The sequence below is a fragment of the Octopus bimaculoides genome, chromosome 18 (genome assembly GCF_046866305.1).
Source record: "Octopus bimaculoides isolate indiv1 chromosome 18, ASM4686630v1, whole genome shotgun sequence".
NCBI classification, from domain to species: domain Eukaryota; kingdom Metazoa; phylum Mollusca; class Cephalopoda; order Octopoda; family Octopodidae; genus Octopus; species Octopus bimaculoides.
Genome location: NC_142945.1, coordinates 40,299,786 through 40,321,134, shown reverse-complemented (window position 1 = coordinate 40,321,134; position 21,349 = coordinate 40,299,786). Strand labels below are relative to the sequence as shown.

The 21,349-nt window shown below is 38.1% G+C and overlaps 1 protein-coding gene across 7 annotated transcripts in view; it reads left to right on the top strand.

Moving 5' to 3' along the window:
* LOC106883153 (vacuolar protein sorting-associated protein 41 homolog) overlaps positions 1-21,242 on the top strand; it is a 171,355-nt gene extending 150,113 nt beyond the window's left edge. For 4 of the 7 annotated variants that reach the window (XM_014934065.3, XM_014934063.3, XM_089366033.1 and 1 more), the window contains 12 exons: positions 890-982; positions 1,940-2,067; positions 4,070-4,117; positions 6,014-6,152; positions 6,937-6,987; positions 7,841-8,033; positions 9,467-9,607; positions 12,147-12,283; positions 13,553-13,652; positions 15,927-15,983; positions 17,850-17,929; positions 19,933-21,242. In XM_014934065.3, the coding sequence (XP_014789551.1) occupies positions 890-982; positions 1,940-2,067; positions 4,070-4,117; positions 6,014-6,152; positions 6,937-6,987; positions 7,841-8,033; positions 9,467-9,607; positions 12,147-12,283; positions 13,553-13,652; positions 15,927-15,983; positions 17,850-17,929; positions 19,933-19,968 (1,203 nt within the window). In that variant the 3' untranslated portion in view covers positions 19,969-21,242. The remainder of the gene's footprint in view (positions 1-889; positions 983-1,939; positions 2,068-4,069; positions 4,118-6,013; positions 6,153-6,936; positions 6,988-7,840; positions 8,034-9,466; positions 9,608-12,146; positions 12,284-13,552; positions 13,653-15,926; positions 15,984-17,849; positions 17,930-19,932) is intronic. The other 3 variants (XR_016244991.1, XR_016244990.1, XR_016244989.1) reach the window with 1 other exon arrangement.
* Positions 21,243-21,349: the final 107 nt, after the last annotated feature.

Genomic DNA, 21,349 nt, shown 5'->3' with positions numbered 1-21,349 from the left:
ATGCAGCTTTAAAAACTATGCCAAAACAGATATTGGAGTATGATGCAGTCCTTGGATCCATCGGATCCTACCAAACAAACTATCCAGTCCATGGTACAAGAAAGTTAAATGATGATGATATTTGTTTTATTGTATTTTATATATTGCTGATATTTTATGTATGTTGGATATATCATCATCATCAGTTTAATATCCACTTTTTCATGCTTGCATTTAAACATGCTCTATACAACATACATATCAATATTATATAAAACAGTAAGGCGGTGAGCTGGCGGAATCATTACCACACCTGGCAAAATGCTTAGCAGCATTTCATCCATCTTTACATTCTGAGTTCAAATTCCACCAAGGTCAACTTTGCCTTTGACCCTTTTGGGGTTGATAAAATAAGTACTAGCTGAGTACTGGGGTTGATGTAATCAACTTACCTCTTCCACTAAACTTACTAACTTACTAACCTTGTACCAACACTTGAAATCAATATTATGTAAAACAATACATGTGTCAGACAGAACTAGTTAAGGCAGATTTTCTGTAGCCAGATGCCCTTCCTGTCACCAACCCTTGCCTATTTCTGACGACATATGCAAACACACACACACACACACACCCATGATGGATCTCTATCAGTTTCCCTTTAAGAAATCCTTTCTTACAGCTTAGGTTGATCCAAAGATTTAACAGAAGACACCTGCTCTAGGTGCCACATTGTGGAACTGAACCAAAAACCATGTGGTTGAGAAGCAAGCGTCCCAACAAACAGCCATTCTTGCACCAATTGTGCTTTATATAATATTGGCATGTATATTGTGTTTTATATATGTATTTGGTATTATGAATTAAATAGCTTATCTAATGTCAGAATTTCTCTTGGTTATTTTGTCAGATCTTGGCCCCCCACCTTCCCTGTGGTGATCCTTTACTCAGCCCACATATCTATGAAGTAGTCCTTAATGAATTCTTGAGAACAGATCATGAGGTAAGGTCACAAATGGTTTCATAATGTTATTCTTGATTCAGTAAAATGTTCCAGTCATGGACAAACTGGTCTTCTTTTTTCTTTTCTTTTATTTATTTATTTATTTTTTTAGTAACAAGAAGAGTATTTGTCCATAAAAATACTCTAAGAAAAAAAATTGTCCAATCCATGCCAGAACAGAGAAGCAGATGTAAAATAATGCTAACAATGACTTCTTGTATTTGATACAATCTACGCACAACTCATGTACTTAATATTATATATATAAACATCATGTATTTAATGATAAACACACAATCTCAGGTGGTTAATATATGTACATAGTGTGTCTTAAATACTATGACTAGCTGTGTTTTTAATATGCTATATACCATGGCCATATCAATAAATTGCTAGAACTATTGTTGCTTAGATACAGGTCAGTCCTGATTCAACAGACATGTCTTTTTTTTGGTACAATGCCCCCTGGACCTCATTGTCCAGCATGTCCCTTTCTAGGATGGGGGTGGGGGATGTAAGATTTCTGAGAGAGATTTGGCTGTGATTTCTAGCAAGTTGAAAAACCACATAGAAGCTTCTTCATTGGCTCTACAAAAGACCAAAAATAAATTTAGATAGTTTTACTGTCTCATGACATTGCCTACAAGGTTCTACATTGTTCTACATAGATATATGTGTGTTTGTGTGTTTCTAAATCCTTCATATAAAGTATTCTCTTTATATTCCTTCACTGGATTGCCATATGCCACTAAATCTTTGGCTGGCATATCACCTAAAAAAATGTTCAATGGTGTATTATCTAAAAACATGGTGCTTTATGAAAATACAGTCTTACATAATGTTATATGATGTTGCATATTGTTACATATCAAATTATATAATGTTCTTGTGTTTTAAATACAATTTTGCAATGGAAACATGTCTTGCTTCATGCAGTGTTCCTCTGCTTAATTCCAGGGTTTCCTTCATCTGATTCGGTCGTGGCCACACAACCTCTACAACATGCAAGTTATCATCAACATACTCCTAAATGAACATGAGAAAGATAAGAACAACCTTACACTACTGGAGTGTTTAGGAGAGCTGTAAGTAGATCTTTGATATTGTGTTTTTTTAACCCTTTAGCATTCAGATTATTCTACTGAAAGAAAAAGGGTAAAGACCACTTTTGGTCGTGAATGACCTTGGGATTGTACCTAGAAATTCCCCCCTCCAAGGCACAAGTCCAAGCAAAGTTGTTTATGGAAGACCAGCAGTTGCCCATGCATACCAGCCTTCTCTCTCCATGCCACCGACAATATCCAAGGGAAAGGCAAAGGGGCCGATACAGCTTGGCACCAGTGATGTTGCTACTCATTTCTACAGCTAACCGAACTGGAACAGCATGACATAAAGTGTCTTGCTCAAGAACACAACACACATCCCGGTCCAGGAATCAAATGCACTACCTCATGATTGTGAGCCCTACACTTTAACCACTGAGCCATGTGCCTTCACTGTTGAAAGTAGTACTTATTTATTCACGTTGTTTTGAATTAATCATGCATTATCTCATAGGTTCAAGATTTTGCTGATGTGGTAGCTTATTTTTAGAACGATATTGTAGAGTAAGTGTGAGGGGTCAGTTTGAGCATAAAGCAGGTAGAATATTTTGGCTGGATATGGCCACTTTACATTAATGACCTGTAGGGACACCGTATCTCGTTATGCAACCATAATATACTACAAAATATATTAAACATTTTTATAAGTCAACACCATGTTTTACTGTGTTAGCATTGCTACTACGTCACTTGTTAAGGTTATTTTAGGAGTCTTTGCTCCTTTGTCGGTACCTATCCAACCCATTAATCATTGCTTAAATAGCCGCTAAATATAGCGGTGTAACGTTTTTGGATATACCAATTTTACATACTCCTGAAATATGTTATATACACCCATTACCCATTTTTCATCTTCAATCTTGCTGTTGTTGTTTACATCAGGCCTCTCAGATATGAAATGTTGTAACAAAATCAGTGCTGGCTATAATTTCTATAGAAAATTTGTTGAGATAATCTTAACAAGTTACTTTACATTGAGTTACTGTCCTATACATAATGTGCTGGATCCTGTCACCAGCACTGCAATATGTTTATATCTAAAACTGTTATCTTTCAAGGAGTCAGTTAACCTAATTGCAAATAGCTACTGCACCAGAGTTGTTAATACATCTTTGATCATAGATCTGCTCTATCAAGGTGAAATTGAAATTACAATAGCACCAACAACAAATATGTCCTTCCTTTTTTAAGACAGCACAGGATGGTTTGATGGAAATTTGACTGTTTTTTTTATCCTGGCAGGTCTTGTTTTATTTAGTTTCATTTAGATGTTTTGAATATATATATTTTCTAATATCGAACAGTGAGAATGGGTGCTCAACACCACATTGATGGATGAATTTTCTTTTTGTGGGTTAACAAGCTACCAATGGTTTCATGTATATATATATGTGTGTGAGAGAGAGAGACTATAGCGTAGCTCCTGGAATACATGAATATATGATCAGACTGCATTAGATCTATGGCTGTGATAAACTCTTGTTTGTGAATCATAACAGAGTTGAAAAAAGTCTCACTAAACAACACAGGTGTACAAAGAGTTAAGGTAGAGATGTGAACATTGTTCAACAATCATCCAAACGTCAGAAAAATGTCTTTTATAGTTTTTATTTCAGCTTTTTATGTTCTAGATTCAAATCCTGTTGTGGTCAATGTAATCAACTAAACCACTCCTGAAAATTGTTGGTTTTCATATCTTAACTAAATACTATTATTCTTGGAAAGACAGTGGGTTGGCCAATTTTGTGAGGCATCAGATAAAGTACTTTATAGCATTTAGTTACACTCATGTTCTAAGTTCAAACCTTGCTTAGGTCAACTTTGACTCTCATCTTTCTGACGATAAAATAAGTTCCAGTGAAGCATATGGATAGACTTTATTGACTGTGTCCCACCTCCCCAGTTATCTGTGGTCTTTGTGTCTGTGTTGAAAACCATAGATAGTTAAAAACATAATTTTATTTTGTTTCTATTATATTTTCAGATACATATTCCAGAAACGATATGACAAAGCTTTGACTATTTATCTCCAGTAAGTAATACAAGTTTACACTTATATTTTACGCTGTCTGATTCTACGCATTCACTGCTACAACTACCTCCAGGCTCTATACATTTACCATTACACTGTACACAGTTACTTTTCTACACATCACATCTTACTGTACACATTCACTTCTACACACTACACCTCCAGGCTTTCTACATTTTACTTTTACACTCTACACACTTATTTCTATACCCTATGCCTCCAGATTTTACACATTTACTTTTACACTGTACATATTTACTTCTTTCTAAACACCACATCTCCAGGCTCTACACACTACACCTCCATGCCCTATGCTTTACACATTCAACTATGTACTTCCATACACTATTTCTTTAAGTCTATTCATGAAGGAACCTCTACAGCAGGGGTTCTCAACCGTTTTTAATCTATGGACCCCTTTGATTACTATTTTATTTTGGTGGATCCCCATGGCCCTTCAATGTTTAAAAACTAGTTTTATAGAAACTTCTTTCAAAATTCCTATTTTGTTTTCCACACATTAACTTGTGTAGGGTGGACTAAGTAAAATGTCAGAGAAAGAAACCTAGCTGTTTTGGCAATACATATCAATACATACATCTAAAGCAAAATTTTTTCAGGAGCCCTTGAAATACTATTGTTGATCCCCAATTTACTATTTTGTTACATGGACCCCCCACCACCACCAAATCTCATATGGACACCGGTTGAGAACCAGTGCTCTACAGAGTTGCTTGACTTGTCTGAAATAGCAGCCAATTCTTTAAATCACATCCTACTAGCTTAAAATAAATTAAACATACACCCGGGAAATATGTCAGAATATTATGAGAAGGTGACTGCTTCAGTACCTGGGGCAGATATGGGGCTAAACAACACATAAACTGCGTCACACCACAAATTCACCTCTGCTAGTTATTTCCTTCTTTCTGTGTACTTAAATGTTCGTACTCTCACCCTCCCCCCCTCTCTCTCTCTCTCTCTCTCACGCGCATACACACACACTCACACACGCGTTATCTCCCTTCGAATTATTCTCTAATTGCACTATGAACTGGTTTCTAACCAACGGTTCTCTCCCTTACAAATTGCTTCAGTTATCTATATACATGTAGTGTTCATACGCACACACACACACACACAAGCGCACCTCTACATCTACCCCACCACCACCGCTACATTACAGCCATAGTTGCCACAGTCACTGCACCACTACAGCTATTAACATACTATTTAATACCGAAACTGCAAATACCTCTTTCAGCACACCCCACCAGCTGCCACTTTGCATCTTCATAATATCCTATCATATAACTATTACTATCCACACACCTTAGTATCAATACACAATCTGTACCCTATACTCCATACTAACTACTGTCTGCTCTTCTTCCCCCATTCACTTTTATTCATTTCATACTTTGGGAGTTCACACATACACTTCATCACCACTATTTTTCTCTTCTCCTAGTCCACTCCTAGTACCCCCTCCTACCTTCCCTTCTAAAATGTGAGTAACTATGTTGCCCCTCTTCAGCAAAAAGCCTGTTCTACTGTTGGCCCCTTCTTTCATGTTTTAATCTTTCGTCTCCTAGCATAGAGCCATCTCTCTTTGGGTTTGTAGTCTTGCATGCTGCATGATGGCCTTACTAATTCTGGTGACAAAAAAATGCACCCAGTTCATACTGTAAAATGGTTGGCACTAGGAAGGGTATCCAGCTGTAGAAACCGTTCCAAAGTAGACAGTGGAGCACAATGCAGTCCTTGGACTTGTCAGATCCTATAAAATTGTCCAAACCATGCTAACAAAAGACATAAATATTTGATGATGATGGTGGTGGTATGCTATAAGAATCTTTTAACATGTTAACCTATCTCTCTCTTTCCTTTGTACAGGATGAAACACAAGGATGTTTTTAACTTAATCAACAAACACAACTTGTTTGATTCAATAACCGACCGTATTGTACAGTTGATGGAGTTTGATTCAGAGAAAGCTGTGATACTGCTGCTTGATAACATTGAAAAGATACCGGTAAACCTCTTCTTGTTTGTTCTTTCTCAATAACCTACAAACTCTATAGCTTCATTTTAAACCACAACCATTTATTTGATTCATAGATGCCTTTAGCACAGTCCACCATGTTATTCTTTTACTTCTTCTAGTCATTGGACTGTGACCAAGCTAAGGCACTGCTTCAAGGGTTTCTAGTCAAACAAATTGACTCCAGTACTTATTTTTAAAAAGTCTAGTACTAATTCTATTGGTTTTCTTTGCCAAACTGTGAAGTTATGGAGATGTAAACAAACCAACACTAGCTGTCAAGCAGTGGTAAGGACAAACAGTCACAAAAACATACACATACATACATACATACATACATATGTGTGGGGGTGTACACACACACACACACACACACACAATGACTTCATTCAGTTTCCATCTACCAAAACCTCTCACAAGGTTTTGATTGACCTGGGGTCATAGTAGAAGACAATTGCTCAAGGCACCATACAACCACACCTGTGCTTGTTGCAAACAATTAGGCCAACCTCTGCCCTGAGAGTTACCTGTGTCAATTAGGACACAAGTAACTCTCAGAGTAGAGACAGGTATAGCAAAATTGTGAGCAGCAAGAGTTTGTTCTCCTTTCTGGTAATTTTGTAATATCAGTTCTTTGCATTTTTTGTTTTGTTTTGTTTATTTTATTTTTTTTTTTTTTTGTGTATTGTTTCCATGTGGCTCTTCTCAGTTCCTTTTTTGAATTTTAATAATAGTTAAAGGAATAAAAAAATATACAACTTTTTTTCTTTTACAGATCAAAAAGGTTGTTCAGCAACTTGAACCAACCCCAGAGCTGTTGCATCGTGTAAGTATAGACAGTGTTGGTGTTTGTAGGTCAGACTTAATCCAGCAAACTCATAATCAGGGGCATTCCAGTTATGGCCTCCCACTTGCTTTTATGGGACACAGTGTATTCTAGAAGTATGTTATCTAATCTATCCTTGTTTCTTTACTAAGCTGGCAATGTTATTTGAAGGAGATTTGGCAGTTTGTTTGCTGCCTCATTGAATTTAGCCCCAAATCAGTCATGATCAAAAGGACCTATGATCAAGGGCACACCAGTCATGACCATCCTGTCATCTTTTTCAAACATAGTGTATATAGATATTTATTTATTTTATTTATGCGCCCTTTTTAAAGCCTAGCCAGGCTCATGGGCCCGGTTTCCCGGTTTCTATGGCATATATGTTCCCCCCAGCTAGATGGGACGCCAGTCCATTGCAGCGTTACTCAAGAAACAGGAAGAAAGAGTGAGAGAAAATTGGGGCAAAAGAGTACAACAGGGGTCGCCACCACCCCCTGCTGGAGCCTCATGGAGCTTTGGGTGTTTCGCTCAATAAACACACACAACACCCGGTCTGGGAATCGAAACCGTGATCCTCCAACCATGAGTTCACTGCCCTAACCACTGGGCCATTGTGCCTCCACAGTGTATATAGATATACATTATTTAATGTGTGCTTCATTTCTTAAGGGTGATTTGAGGGAAATTTTACTAGTCACTTCATAGAGGCTCCTATATTATATCATTTGCTTTAAGTATTTTCTACTACATTCCTCAGTTAATGCTGATCTATATGTCAGTAGCATTCATTGACTCCCTTTTATGCACTATTCTATTCTAATTTTTTTTCTCTCTTTTTCTTTCTCCACTGCAGTACCTTGACAAATTGTTCCAAAAGGATCCTCACTTGGGCCAGGAATACCATGCAATGCAAATAAAATTATATGCAGAGTACGACAGAGAGAAGTTGCTGCCTTTACTCAAGAACAGCACACACTGCCCTCTGCAGGCAGCCCTTGAGGAATGTCGTATTCGGAACTTCTTACCAGAACAAGTCTTCCTTCTGAGTAAGTGGCATTTCAGTTACACAGTGTAGCTTCTATCTCAGGATGGCATTGAAGTATTTTCTCTGCATATGTATGTGTGTGTGAAAGAGAGATTGGGTGTAGATCTAGAGAAATAGCATTGGACAAAGGATTGTCATGTTAATATACTATGTTAAACTCATTTCTACACTAAAACAGTTCTGATAATGGTTCTTTGTAGCCTTGCTTTCTATCAGTTAATAGATAAAGAAAATTGTGTAATTTTGTGTCTTTCAACTAAAGACAAAGGTGACGCTGTGACAGGTGGTCTTGGTGATGGTGCCTGTAGAGGTTTCAGCAGTGCTGATGATGATGTTGAATCCCAGGACAGCCCTGACCAAACAGATTTATTATCAAAGGCATTCCAGCCATAATCATCCCATCCTTTCACACATCAGAGACTACATTGTCCAATATGTCCTTCACTTTTTTTTGACGACAGTAAGGTGTGATTTCAGTAAATTTTGGTTGTTATTCCTAGCAGATCAAGCAACCATGCAGAAGCACCTTTATTGGCTCAGTGACGTGAATGATGACTAATAACTTTTGTAATGAGAATAATGATGATGATAGTGATGATAGTGGCAGTGTATGTATGTATGTGTTGAAAGGTGGGAAGATGAACACTGGAGATGATACAACCATCTGTCCAGTTATATCTGGTAACTGTAATGGGATTATTATAGTAACATACGTGTGTTAGTCAACCAAAATTTTGTTTTGTGTGTGTCTGTGCAATTAGACTGTTTTTCCTAGCTTCTTGTTTACATAAATAGCATGTTTCATGAATATATTTCTAATTGAGTTTATGGGGTGTTCCTAATCAAAGTATCTCATCTACTATGTGGGATGAAACTGGCTCCTCTGTTCTACTCTAAAATTGTGAATCTGGAAATAGTTCAGGACCCACACCCCTGTGATATAGGTGCAACATTAATGAAAACTAGCAATTGTGTTAACAGAATTGGTATAATAGATATTCTTCATGGAAGGAACTTGCAGACGAGGAAAACTGAGGAAGATATTATAACGTATGGTCTCATGATGTTGAATCACACAAAAGAGATGAAGAGTCACAAGTGCTGGAACAGATCCATATAATCAATGTCAATCAGGGAAAATGGACGTAGAATATTGATAATGGATAATAGATATGGTCTATACACATTAATGTGGATAGTAGACCTGCTTTATAGGTATTCAATTGGCAAACACAACTGGTAAATTAATTGTTGCTATCAAAATGCTCTTCTTGGTAGTATGCTCTCTATCATAAAATAGAAAAGGTTGCTTACTAATTATATATTGTCTATCTACCAGCATCATCATCTGCTATGTTTTCTGAAGATGGGCTATCTACCTGTTTTCTACCTGCCCATGTACATGTTTTATTGAGTTGTTCGTTTCCCTTTCAGATAAAATGGGTGACACAAAAGGGGCATTACATGTGATAATGGAGCTGCAGAACAATGTCCAGAAAGCCATAGATTTCTGTAAAGAACACAATGACAAGGAACTGTGGGATGACTTGATAACTTTCTCCATCAACAAACCAGGTAACTATCCAGTCTTATCTGACACATCATCATCATCATCGTTTAACGTCCGCTTTCCATGCTGGCTTGGGTTGGACAGTTTGACCGAGAACTGGCAAGCCGAGAGGCTGCACCAATCTGATTTGGCAAAGTTTCTACAGTTGGATGCCCTTCCTACTGTCAACCACTCTGAGAGTGTAGTGGGTGATTTTACGTGCCACTGGCACAGGAGCCAGTCAGGTGGCACTGACATCGGTCATGCTCGAATGGTGCTTTTTATGTGCCACTGGCACAGGTGCAAGTCAGGTGGCACTGACATCAGCTACACTTGAATGGTGCATTTTACATGCCACCAGTACAGGTGCCAGTCAGGTGGCACTGGCATTGGCCATGCTCAAATGATGCTTTTTATGTGCCACCGGCACAGGTGCCAGTTAGGCAGCACTGTCATCAGCCACAACTATGATTTCACTCAATTACAATTTCACATACATATATATGCACATATACATGATGGCTGCAACTTGATTTCAAGTAATGCCATCGCTTGATTGTTCTCTTAAACGTAAGCAGCACGGACGTGTCTTTTCACTCCTGCTAGAGACCTACAATACTATGATGGAGCACCTCTTACAGCAGGTGTCAGAGAGTTTACTACTCACACTTCATTCCCTCTTGGAATTATTCATTGAATGTTTTGCCTTCCTCAGCTATGGCCAGCCGTAGTATGTAACACACCATAGTGATGTTAAAAAAATACAAGCAAAGCTTGTGCCTCAAGCTTTTTGACCTTTAGCCCCCTGGAGCTGCAGGTGCATTGTGTTGCATTGAGAGGGGAGAAAATTCACACAGTGACTTAATGCACTTAGGTTAAAGTTAGGCAAGGCCTTGCACATGGCCAATCACGTTCTCTCAACAAAGTATGCATTTGCCCAAACAAAAAGAAGCAGTAGTGTACATCATTGGATGCAAACTAAGTCGCAGGTGCTACATTAGAGTTTTCCTTTTCCTAGAGATGTCTAAACAAAGGCTAGATGCCTCTCACCCCTAGCTTTGGGATGGCCATTGACTTTACTGAACTTATTTGCCCTTTGACAAGTTCTGCTTTTCATCCTGCAGAGTCTCTAATGAAAACCATCCTTCTTACCAAACAGGCATAAGATTACCAGTTTAGTTGCACAATGACCTGACCATGCAACTGGTGGTGTTGGATTATATGTTAATTGTAGCTCTAAAATTGATGCGGTGTAAAGTAAATACTTACATGCATGCACACACACAAACACACACACACACACACACACACACATAAACAAGGAACTATAGGATAACCTGTTGACACTCTCTTTCAATAACTGTGTAGCTTTCAAGTCACATACTTACATGTATTTATATATTCACAAAAGATGTGGAATATCCTGAGAAATCCTGACAACCTTCTGTACTAATAAGTCAGTTTCTTTATAACTTTCAGGTTATACACACATACATCTGTATGCTCATGCACTCACATGTATATACAAACAAATTCACACACACACACACACACACATGCACACACGTGCACATGCACATTTTCTCGTCTCTGGATTGTTAAAGAGTAACCTCCCTCTCTTTGTTTTCTGAGTTTACAACCCTGCTCTATTACTCACCATATGCAGCATGCTTTCAATGTGTAACTGTGGCACCTCAGTCATCCTGTCAGCCATCCCACACCTGCCACTTCACATCAGTAAACTACAGCCCATCAAACACATCTGGAACCACTGCCAACTCGGCATACCACCAGCCAATCACTATAACTCTAATCATTGCATCACCATACCACTCTATCATCACACCACCACATCACACAGTCACTAAACCACACCATGCTGCTACAGTTACTAACATCCCCACACCACACAGCTTCTACACTACACCACCACCACCATCATCATCATCATCATATGTCCGTTTTCCATGCTGGCATGAGTTGAACAGTTTGACAGGAGCTGACCAGCTGAAGGGCTGTTCAGGCTCCCTGTCTATTTCAGTATGGTTTCTATGACTAGATGCCCTTCTTAATGCCAACCATACTGCTTTAATCAGTACACTGCTACCGGTCACTATAATGCTACGATGCTGTCATGGTCACCACATTACAGCCACTACATGACCTTAAAACTACCATACCATATCACACCCCAGATCCTGACCAGCACACACAAAACAAAAGGTTACTCTATCTCTGTGCCAAAACCCTTGTCTGCAACCCCTTCCACTTATGATGAGGTGCTGCAAAGTCCTGGCTTTGGGTAAAAGAAAATACAGGAGGATCAGTTAATTATGATTTTATTCAACATATTCCCCTCTTAGATTCACACACTTAATGCAGCAGTCCTTCAGTTTTTCTAAGCCCTGTAAAAGAACTCAGAAGGTTAGGTCTCCAACTGATACCCTTAAAGCCAGGAACTTTTCAGCACCCCCTCATATGCTTACCCCTCCTTGCAACAAGGACCAGCTTGTTTATCTTTTGATCCCTACCACTGAAGTATCAAACATCTGTATCTGTCACCAGGATTCATCACAGGCCTTCTACAGAACATAGGAACCCATGTTGATCCTATTATCCTAATCAAACGGATACAGAATGGTATGCAGATCCCAAAACTGCGAGATTCACTCGTCAAGATCTTGCAGGATTACCAGATTCAGGTAAAGTAGTGTTTCTTATTTAGAATGGTTTGATGGTGTATAGTGGAGGTAGTAATGTGTGGTGGTGTAATGTGTAATAATGTTATTGTGTGTAGTGGAGGTAGTAGTGTGTTGTGGTATGTAGTTGTGTGGTGTAGTAGTAGTAGTAGTTACGTTATCTGATAGTGGTGTAATGTGTACTAGTGTGGTGTTTGGTGGTGTAGTGTGATGGTTGTAGGGTGTTGTAGCATGCAGTAGAGGTAATGGTGATAGTTGTTTAAGCTGTAGACTTTCCAGTCATGACCCTCCAACATGTTTATATATCTAAGATCACATTATCCAGTGTGTCCTTCCCTTTTTTTATGAAGATGCTCAGTTGTGATTCAAGGGTGATTCAACTGTTATTTTTAAATATGCTATAGTCACTGTCTTATTGGCTGTTGACAGTGGTGTTAGGATATTTAGTAGAGGTGGTGGTAATGTTTGTGTGTGTGTGTGTGTGTGTGTGTGTATGTACAGATATGTATATATATATAATAAGTCCAAAAAGAACAATTCAAACTTTTTGAGAGATCCAAAAAGAGAAAAAAAATTATTTCTAATAAAGATTCATCGTATTTATAAAAAACAGGCAGAGCAAATAATAAGAATATGAAACTAGTAGTTGAAAAATATCATTATATGTATAAATATTTCTCGTCCATCTTTTTCTCCTTCATTTTTTTATATCTGTTTATGGTATATTTATACCTATAACGATTTTTTTCAATCATACATATATATATATATATATATATATATATATATATATGTGTGTATGTATGTATGTATGTATATATAAGGAGAATTCTCAACACAACAACAGACGAAGACAGGTGGTGCAGAAAACAAACAGATGTATTAGTATAATGCTCGGGAAGTGTTCGAGCCTATGCCCTTCCACAGAAAGGAACACGGAAAGAAACAAGGAGAGAAAGAAAAAAAAGGAATGTGTAGTGGTTAGCAATCTATCATGGCGAAAAATATATATATATATATATATATATATATATATATATATATATATATATATATATATATATATATATTTTTTTTCTATAGTTTCAGCTCAGAGCTGCGGCCATGCTGATGCACCGCCGACTTTGCTCTAATAAAGGAAAAATATGTAATGACTATTATCTTTAACTTATATATATATATACACTCACATACACACACACACACACACACACCAATCATTATGTTGTCTATATATACAAGTTGTTATTGTTGTGCCTCTTATTATTGCAGATTGCCCTGCTGGAAGGTTGTCAGAAGATCCTTGTCAAAGACAGTTATAGTTTACTGACAAAACAAATCAAGACTCGACAGCGAGGATATATGATTGATTGTAAGTAGAACCATAGCACTACTTTAAGATATCTCTCTTTTTTTAACATCTGTCTTTTCCTAGGAGCTTGCAAGCCTGCAGCATTCTACACATTTTATGAGAACATCCGTGTTGTTGTTGTTGTTGCTTAGACATGAATTAGCCCTGGTCCAGCTGACTTGTCATAAAAGATGTACCTGCTGTAAATGTTCCATCCTTTATTCAGAAATAGCATATCTGGGTCTACATTGTCACTGAGGAGATGACAAGGGACTGAGACTTCTGGTGAAAAGACATGCCAAGCTAAGTGAAATCGTAGCCATTCATAATTAGAGGCATGTCCTTTATGGCCATGGCCCCACTCCTTTCCCCAGCTGAGAGGTCTTAGTCTTGCAGGTGTCAGTGACGCATAAAATGCACTCATACTGGTGCCACATAAAATGCATTCTTTCCGGTAGCACATAAAAAGCACCCAGCACACTCTGTAAAATGGTTGGTATTAGGAAGAGCATCCAGCCATAGAAACCATGCCAAAACAGACAATTGGAGCCAGCTCCTGTCAAACCATCCAGCCCATGCCAGCATGGAAAACTGACATTAAACGATGATGATGATGAATGACACTGCTTGTATGATGATATTTGTTTACAACTATCATGCAGTGTCAAGACAAAGTTGTTCACAATCTCATATACATGCACACATGTCCGACAAGCTTCTTTCAGTTTCTGTCTACCAAATCCACTAGCAAACCATTGGTTGACCCAGGGCTGTAGTGGAAGACATTTGCCCAAATTGTCACACTGTGGGACTGAGTCTGAAACTACATGGCTAGGAAGCAACCACAGCTGTAAAAACAATGATGCCAAAAAGAAATAAGAGTGACATAGACATGGTCTTAGTAAGCCACAGTGAGGGTAGCTTATCTCAAAGAGCAGTCACTCAGTACAAATACAGGCTTAAGGGAATAGAGATTCTTCAGTTTTGTCACAGACAATCTCTCTCATGTTGGTAGTATGATAAAATACACACAGTCCATGCTGTACATGGGTTGGTAATATGAAAGGCCTCCTGGTGTATGAACATTGCTCAAGACAAAAGATGACATACACAATAGCTATTTGATGGGTTTTCTCAGTTTCTGTATTTGGCAGATGATGACGGACTGAAATTTGTGAAACAACAGGGTGACATCCATCCGATTTATGCTAACATTGAAAAGTACCAATTTAATAATAAATAATAATAATGAACCTATTGTATACAGTGCTCAAGTGCACTACAATTCATCAGAAAAAGTAACCAAAACTGCATGAACAGTACATAGAAAATTCACAGGAAGTGAACAGTAAATAAGTCTTCAAAAGTAGGGGTGGGAAGCATCAGGTGTACTGCTGGCAGATTTCAGAAATCATGGAAATTTTGAAGGTTGTTGTGTCCTGACAGCTAACATCTGATGTGGGTAGTTTATTCCATGCTTCAGCAATTCTGTGTGTGAAAAAATGTTTCTGAAAGCCATGGGTGCTGTGCTGTTTTTTGATTTTGTAAACATGTCCATGAGCGTTAGACACATGGAAGTCAAAAAGGTGCCCAAGGTTGTTGTTGAGAAGATGGTGGATAATCTTGTGGGAGTCTACTTTTTGCTACAAAAATTAGAAATAGTCCATCAAGCAGGACTTGAAATATTTATAATATCTAAATTTAGATGAAAGAATGATAGATGCTCTGCAGTCATCATCATCATCATCATTGTTTAACGTCCGCTTTCCATGCTAGCATGAGTTGGACGATTTGACTGAGGACTGGTGAACTGGATGGCTGCACCAGGCTCCAATCTCATCTGGCTGTTTCTACAGCTGGATGCCCTTCCTAACTCCAACCACTCATAGAGTGTAGTGGGTGCTTTTATGTGCCACTGGCACGAGGGCCAGTCAGGCGGTACTGGCACCGGCCATGCTCAAAATGGTGTCTTTTACGTGCCACCTGCACAGGAGCCAGTCCAGCGGCACTGGCAACAATCACCCTCAAATGGTGCTATTTACGTGCCACAAGCATGGAAGCCATAAATTAATATTGTAGTCATCTTTCAAATAAAAGCTACATGGTTCAAATGACAGATATGTGGGTCAGTGGATAGATATGCAGGTCAATTGATAGATATGTGACCCAAGTGATAGTTATGTGGATTCATATCTTGTTACTGTGTCTGTTGTTTCTTTTTTAAATGAAATTAAATCATATAATGTCTAAACTCATTTAATTTACAGTTTTATTAACACTTCATATATGATATAGGTTCTGTTTCAGACGGGCAAAAATGTGGTATCTGTGAGAAACCTGTAATTGAAAATGGTAAGTGAAATAAACTACTTCATCATGTAACCTACTGACCTTTGAAGTGGTGGTGGTATTGGTGGAGGAGTTCTATCATAGACTCTTGTGAGGTTGTTCTCTGCTCAAAGCCACCTCCCAAGGAACAAAGTTGCTTACTTAACTGTCGGGACTGTTTGATATTAATGCTATTATAGTTCTCCAGGTCAGCCCTGATCCACAGACAGACTTACTATCAAAGACAATCCAACCATGATCGTCAGGTTTTCATTTTTGTTTCCCTTCACACAGTTCATCCAAGATCACATGATCCAATTTATTTATTTATTTTATTTAAGACATAAGGTGTGATTTAAGGGGGATTCTAGCAGGCTGAGTGACTGCATTAGCAGCAGCATCATCATTCACTCATCTGGAAGCTTGTAATCAGTTTATTTATTGAGATAGATGATAAATTCAGTGGAGCACCTAATGAAATACCTTGCTGTATTCACTTAGGTCCCTTTATCATCTGAGTTCAAAGCCTACCAAAATCAGTTAGGTTTTCACTATCATGACTTCCAAATAGAGGCAATTGAATTGCCTCTGCTTCTCCCCAATTAATGTGTGGTCTTGTGCAGTGAAGACTAGAAACTACTACTACTACTGCTACTGCTATGTTCCTTTACATTTGAGTTCATACACTTCTTGAGTTTGACTTTACCTTTTATTTTTCTGGAGTCAACTAAATCCTCTATACTTCTGTCTGTTAAGATTATGAACATCTAAAGTGTTGAGTATTTACAAGGATTGTCTTAGGTGAGCAACAGATGTTGTTGCAATCAACCATGTCCCTCACACGCCTGTACCAGGAAAGCAGTAATCATTGCAACAAGTAGAGTGATGTGTCTTGCTTAAGACTACCGCACTGGTTACACAAGTCAACAAGAAGTTTCTATGTGGCTGTTTGTCCTCCTAGAAATAGAAGCAAAAATTTCCCTCAAACCACACGTTTTATGACTTAAATGTAAAAGACAATGTTGGATAATGTAGTCCAGGATGAATACTTTACCTGAGTGAGATGGGATTGTCGTGGCTAGAATGATTTTAAGCATAGTTCTGTTTGATCATGAACATCCTGATTATTAGAAGGGTGGTAGTGGTACTGGTAGTGGGAGGAGAGGAATTACTGTGGATAATAGTTACTTTTTATGAATGAAGGCATGTCCAAGTAGTTAACAAATTTGCTTCACAAACATGTGGTCATGGGTTCAATCCCATTATGTGCTGTCTTGAGCAAGTGTCTTCACCATCCTCACCCAATCACAATACTCTGCCTTTTTTGCTTCTGATATTGACAAAACAATTATCAGACAAAGTCAACCTAGGCATAAAGGGTCATAACCAGAATAATAACAGGTAAACAAAATAGAGTGAAGGCCCATAGCCTAGATATTGGTGTCCACAATCATTTGGTCAGGGACAGGTGGTGCATTGTATTCTTGACTAAGGCACTTTGTTTAACATTGTGCCAGTCCCTTCAACTGAAAATGACTGCCAACAACAACAGGTTAACCCCAAAACAGTTTAGTGTTCTATTCAGGGCAGAGATTGTGTACTTTCAGTCTCAATATGCTCCTGTATCGTCATAACTTTGTAGGCTTGAGGAAAGTTGACTATGTATGATTAGTCTCGCCTAAGATCTGTCTGTAAGCAGAAGTGCAAGAGGGTATGATGGGAAAGGAAGTGGGGTATGCTTGTGTCTATTGTTTTGGCCTAAGTCTACACCCGAGTGTTGATTGTAACAGGGTGGAAATGTAAGGAATTGGATTGGTAATGGCAGGCGAGTGGAGGAGACCAATCTTTCTATTTTACTGTCTAATGTCTACTGTTGTTGACATGTTTTAGATCAAAGATGTGCTCAAGACTTGTACATTTTCTTCTGCCGCCACTCTTTCCACCGTGACTGTATGGAGGGAAATGGATCGGTAAGTACCCTCTTTTTCTCACCCACTTTACTATCTATCTGTCTGTGTGTGTATGTATGTATGTATATATATATATATATATATATATATATATATATATATATATATATATATATATATATCTTACCTTCTTTTTCTCATTCTCTGTATGTATGTGTGTCTCTCTTTCTCTTTCAGACACACACACTCACACAGGGCTAACGTTTGTAAATGTCAAAGACTACTTGATATATATTAATGATTAAGGGAAGAGCTGACTAAGGACCATACTGACTAACAATGTGTAATGCTACAAAAACACAGCCAGCCACAATTAGCAAATAACAGCCTGACATCATCACTTAACATCCGTTTTCAATGCCGGCATGGGTTGGATGGCTTGACAGGAGCTGGCAAGCTAGAGGACTGCACCAATCTCCACTGTCTGTTTTGGCATGGTTTTCACAGTTGGCTGCCCCCTCCTAATGCCAACAACTTTACAGATTGGACTGGGGAATTTTCACATGGCACCAGCATCATGATTTTTATGACTGGGTGCATTTCCTAATGTCATCCACTTTATAGAGAGGTTGGGTGTTTTTTTACATGAAAAACGAACTTCCACCAACTACTCTGCCTATATATCTGTGCACACCTTTCAATGCCATGTATGCCATAAGGTCTGCAAATCTAGGAGGCCTCAAAAGATATTTGAAGATCCACCATATATATATACATGTATACACACACACACACACACACATACATATATATTCCAAACCTATTGTACCACCTCTCCTCTTACTTTGTATCCCTTCCCTTCTATGACTCCTGTTTCTTCTTCATCCATACCTATCCCATCTCATTTCTCAATCACCTAGGCAGACTGCATCTTCATCGTCCACTTCACTTTGCTCTCACATCTTTATCCACTTTCATTGCCACCCGACAACTATAACTACTGCTTTTATTTCACTACCCACCCTTCAACCGCTTACATTTTTTTCTCTCATTGCTCTTGCTTTGTATTCGCCCATTGCTCCTCCTATCCCTTTCTCTAACCACCTTCCCCCACCAAGCTGTTTTCTCTACAATCATGCTCTGCACTTCCCCTATTATTCTTCATGGTACCCTCCAGTGTCTCTAACTGCTCTTACCTACTGCCCCAATCCATCCTCTGCCTCATTTTCTCTTGCTGTCCTCTTCTCACAGCTTCTCTGCTCCCTTCTGGCCTACACCCCTGATCCCACGTTTCTCTAGATTCTTCACTATCCTAATCTTTTCCTTTCTTGTCTCTCTTTACCTCACATCTATCCATAACATCTCTTATAATCTAGGATAGCTCTGGAAACCCTCGTACTCACACTACACAACCCACCACCTTACCACTCTGTCCCTCCATTTATCACTTACCCTTGACACTAATCCCTCCCCCTTTCTCAAACCCCTGCGATTCTCCCTCCCCCAATAGCGTCTACTTTATTCTCTCCCCTACTACTCTCTCACTACTACAAATCTCTTCCTTTCATCTTTACCCTTCTTTTTTATTTTCCTTCAGTTACAGGGGTTATTTTAGGGCCTTAGTTTTACAGGTTTTGAGGTGATCTCACTAGAGATGGTGCCACAAAAAAAAAAGCACAGTAATCTCTGTAAAGTTCTTGGCATTATGAAGGGCATCCAGCTATAGCCTCATCAGATCCTGTTGTACTCTCCAACCCATGCCATGATGAAATGATGATGATATTAAGATTTAAATATAAATGTTATACCTGCACACATCTACTAGTTTAATGAGATTTTACCTACCATCCATTGAACTGCTCTGACAGCTTTTAAGGGTTTTTTTTAATGAATACAATCCTATCCACTCCTTATTAAAATGTGTGTGTGTAAAAAAAACTTGCTTTGACCCTTTAAAAAATTCATTCTGACTACACATTCGCACACATACTGTGTGTCAAAGAACTGCTTTTGGTCCTTACAAAAATCAACCCTGAATGTTTGTCTTTTTTTTTTCTTTCCAGATCTCTTGTTTTATATGTAATTCAGGGTCAGGCTAAAAACAACAGCTGTATCCCAAAAAATAAACAAGAATAGACCAAAAGGTTGAGGATCAAGGTCAGCAACAACAACAACAACTAACGCATAGAGTCATACAGTTCAACAAAATGTCTAATTCTGCTGTTAAAGGTAAATGTTAAACAACAATGTATTGTCTGCCTAGTGACTGGACTGATTATCTACTCATGCTGTATTCACATGTAAACAACGTTCTGTTTTGGAGAGGCCAAAGAAGTGGATGGGTCAGAAAAGGAGATTTTTAAAAAATGGGTAGGAGACATTGTGATATCTTCAGTGTTGTTGGGTTTGACACAATACACCCATTGTTGACCCTTGTGATACTTCAATAATGGGATGGGGTTTACATAACACATTCTTGTTAACCCTAAAAATCAAGGTTGTCTTATTGACCTACCAGTAAGATTATGCGAAGCTGACTAGTTTACTCCACATCATTCCTGCTGCTTATACTGTCGACCAGTAATGATTCCTGTATATATGTATACACATACATACAGGGTGTCCACAAAGTCTGGGTACATGGGGATTAACATACTTTAAGAAATTATTATTTCTTATATTTGTTTGTTATGATTTTATTTACTCCATGTACCCACATGGGGAATAACACATACTTTAACAAATTGTTATTTCTTATATTTAATTGTTTATGTTATGATTTTATTTACTCCATGTACCCAGACTTTGTGGATACCCTGTATATATAAATATATCAAGCCACTAAAAGAAGTTCTGTTAACCCATGTGATTCCTCTAATGTTTATCACAGCAAATCTCTGCATGATTACTATATATATATATCAGGCCTCTAAAACACCTCTCCATTAACCCAAGTGGTCCCTCTATGTTTATACATTTGGCCAGTATGATCCCTATATACTACACAATCCCTAAAATAATTCGCTGGTGACCCATACAATCCTTTGAAAGTCAGCTTGCTACTAATATTGCCCATGGATAGTCTTAATGAGATTTTACCTACCATTCATCGAACTGCTCTGACAGTTTTTAAGGGTTTTTTTTTTTTTTTTTAATGAACACAATCCCATCCACTCCTTATCAAAATATGAATTCCACCCTACAACCAAACATAACGAAACTAAATTTCTTATTCTTCTTTCATTAGAAAAAAATCTTTAACACTCTCGCCCCTCTATATACCTGTTGATTAAAAGTTCAAATTGTTAAAATTTCTGAAATTCAAGCTGGAAATTTAAACAATAAAAATTTTCAAGAAAATGCATTTTCCAAACATTGTTTTGCGTTTTTTTTTTTTTTTGTCTTCTCCACTCTTTCTTCAATATTTGCCATTCATGGAATTGTTAATTGGCACGTAAAATACTTGAATTTTTTTTCTTT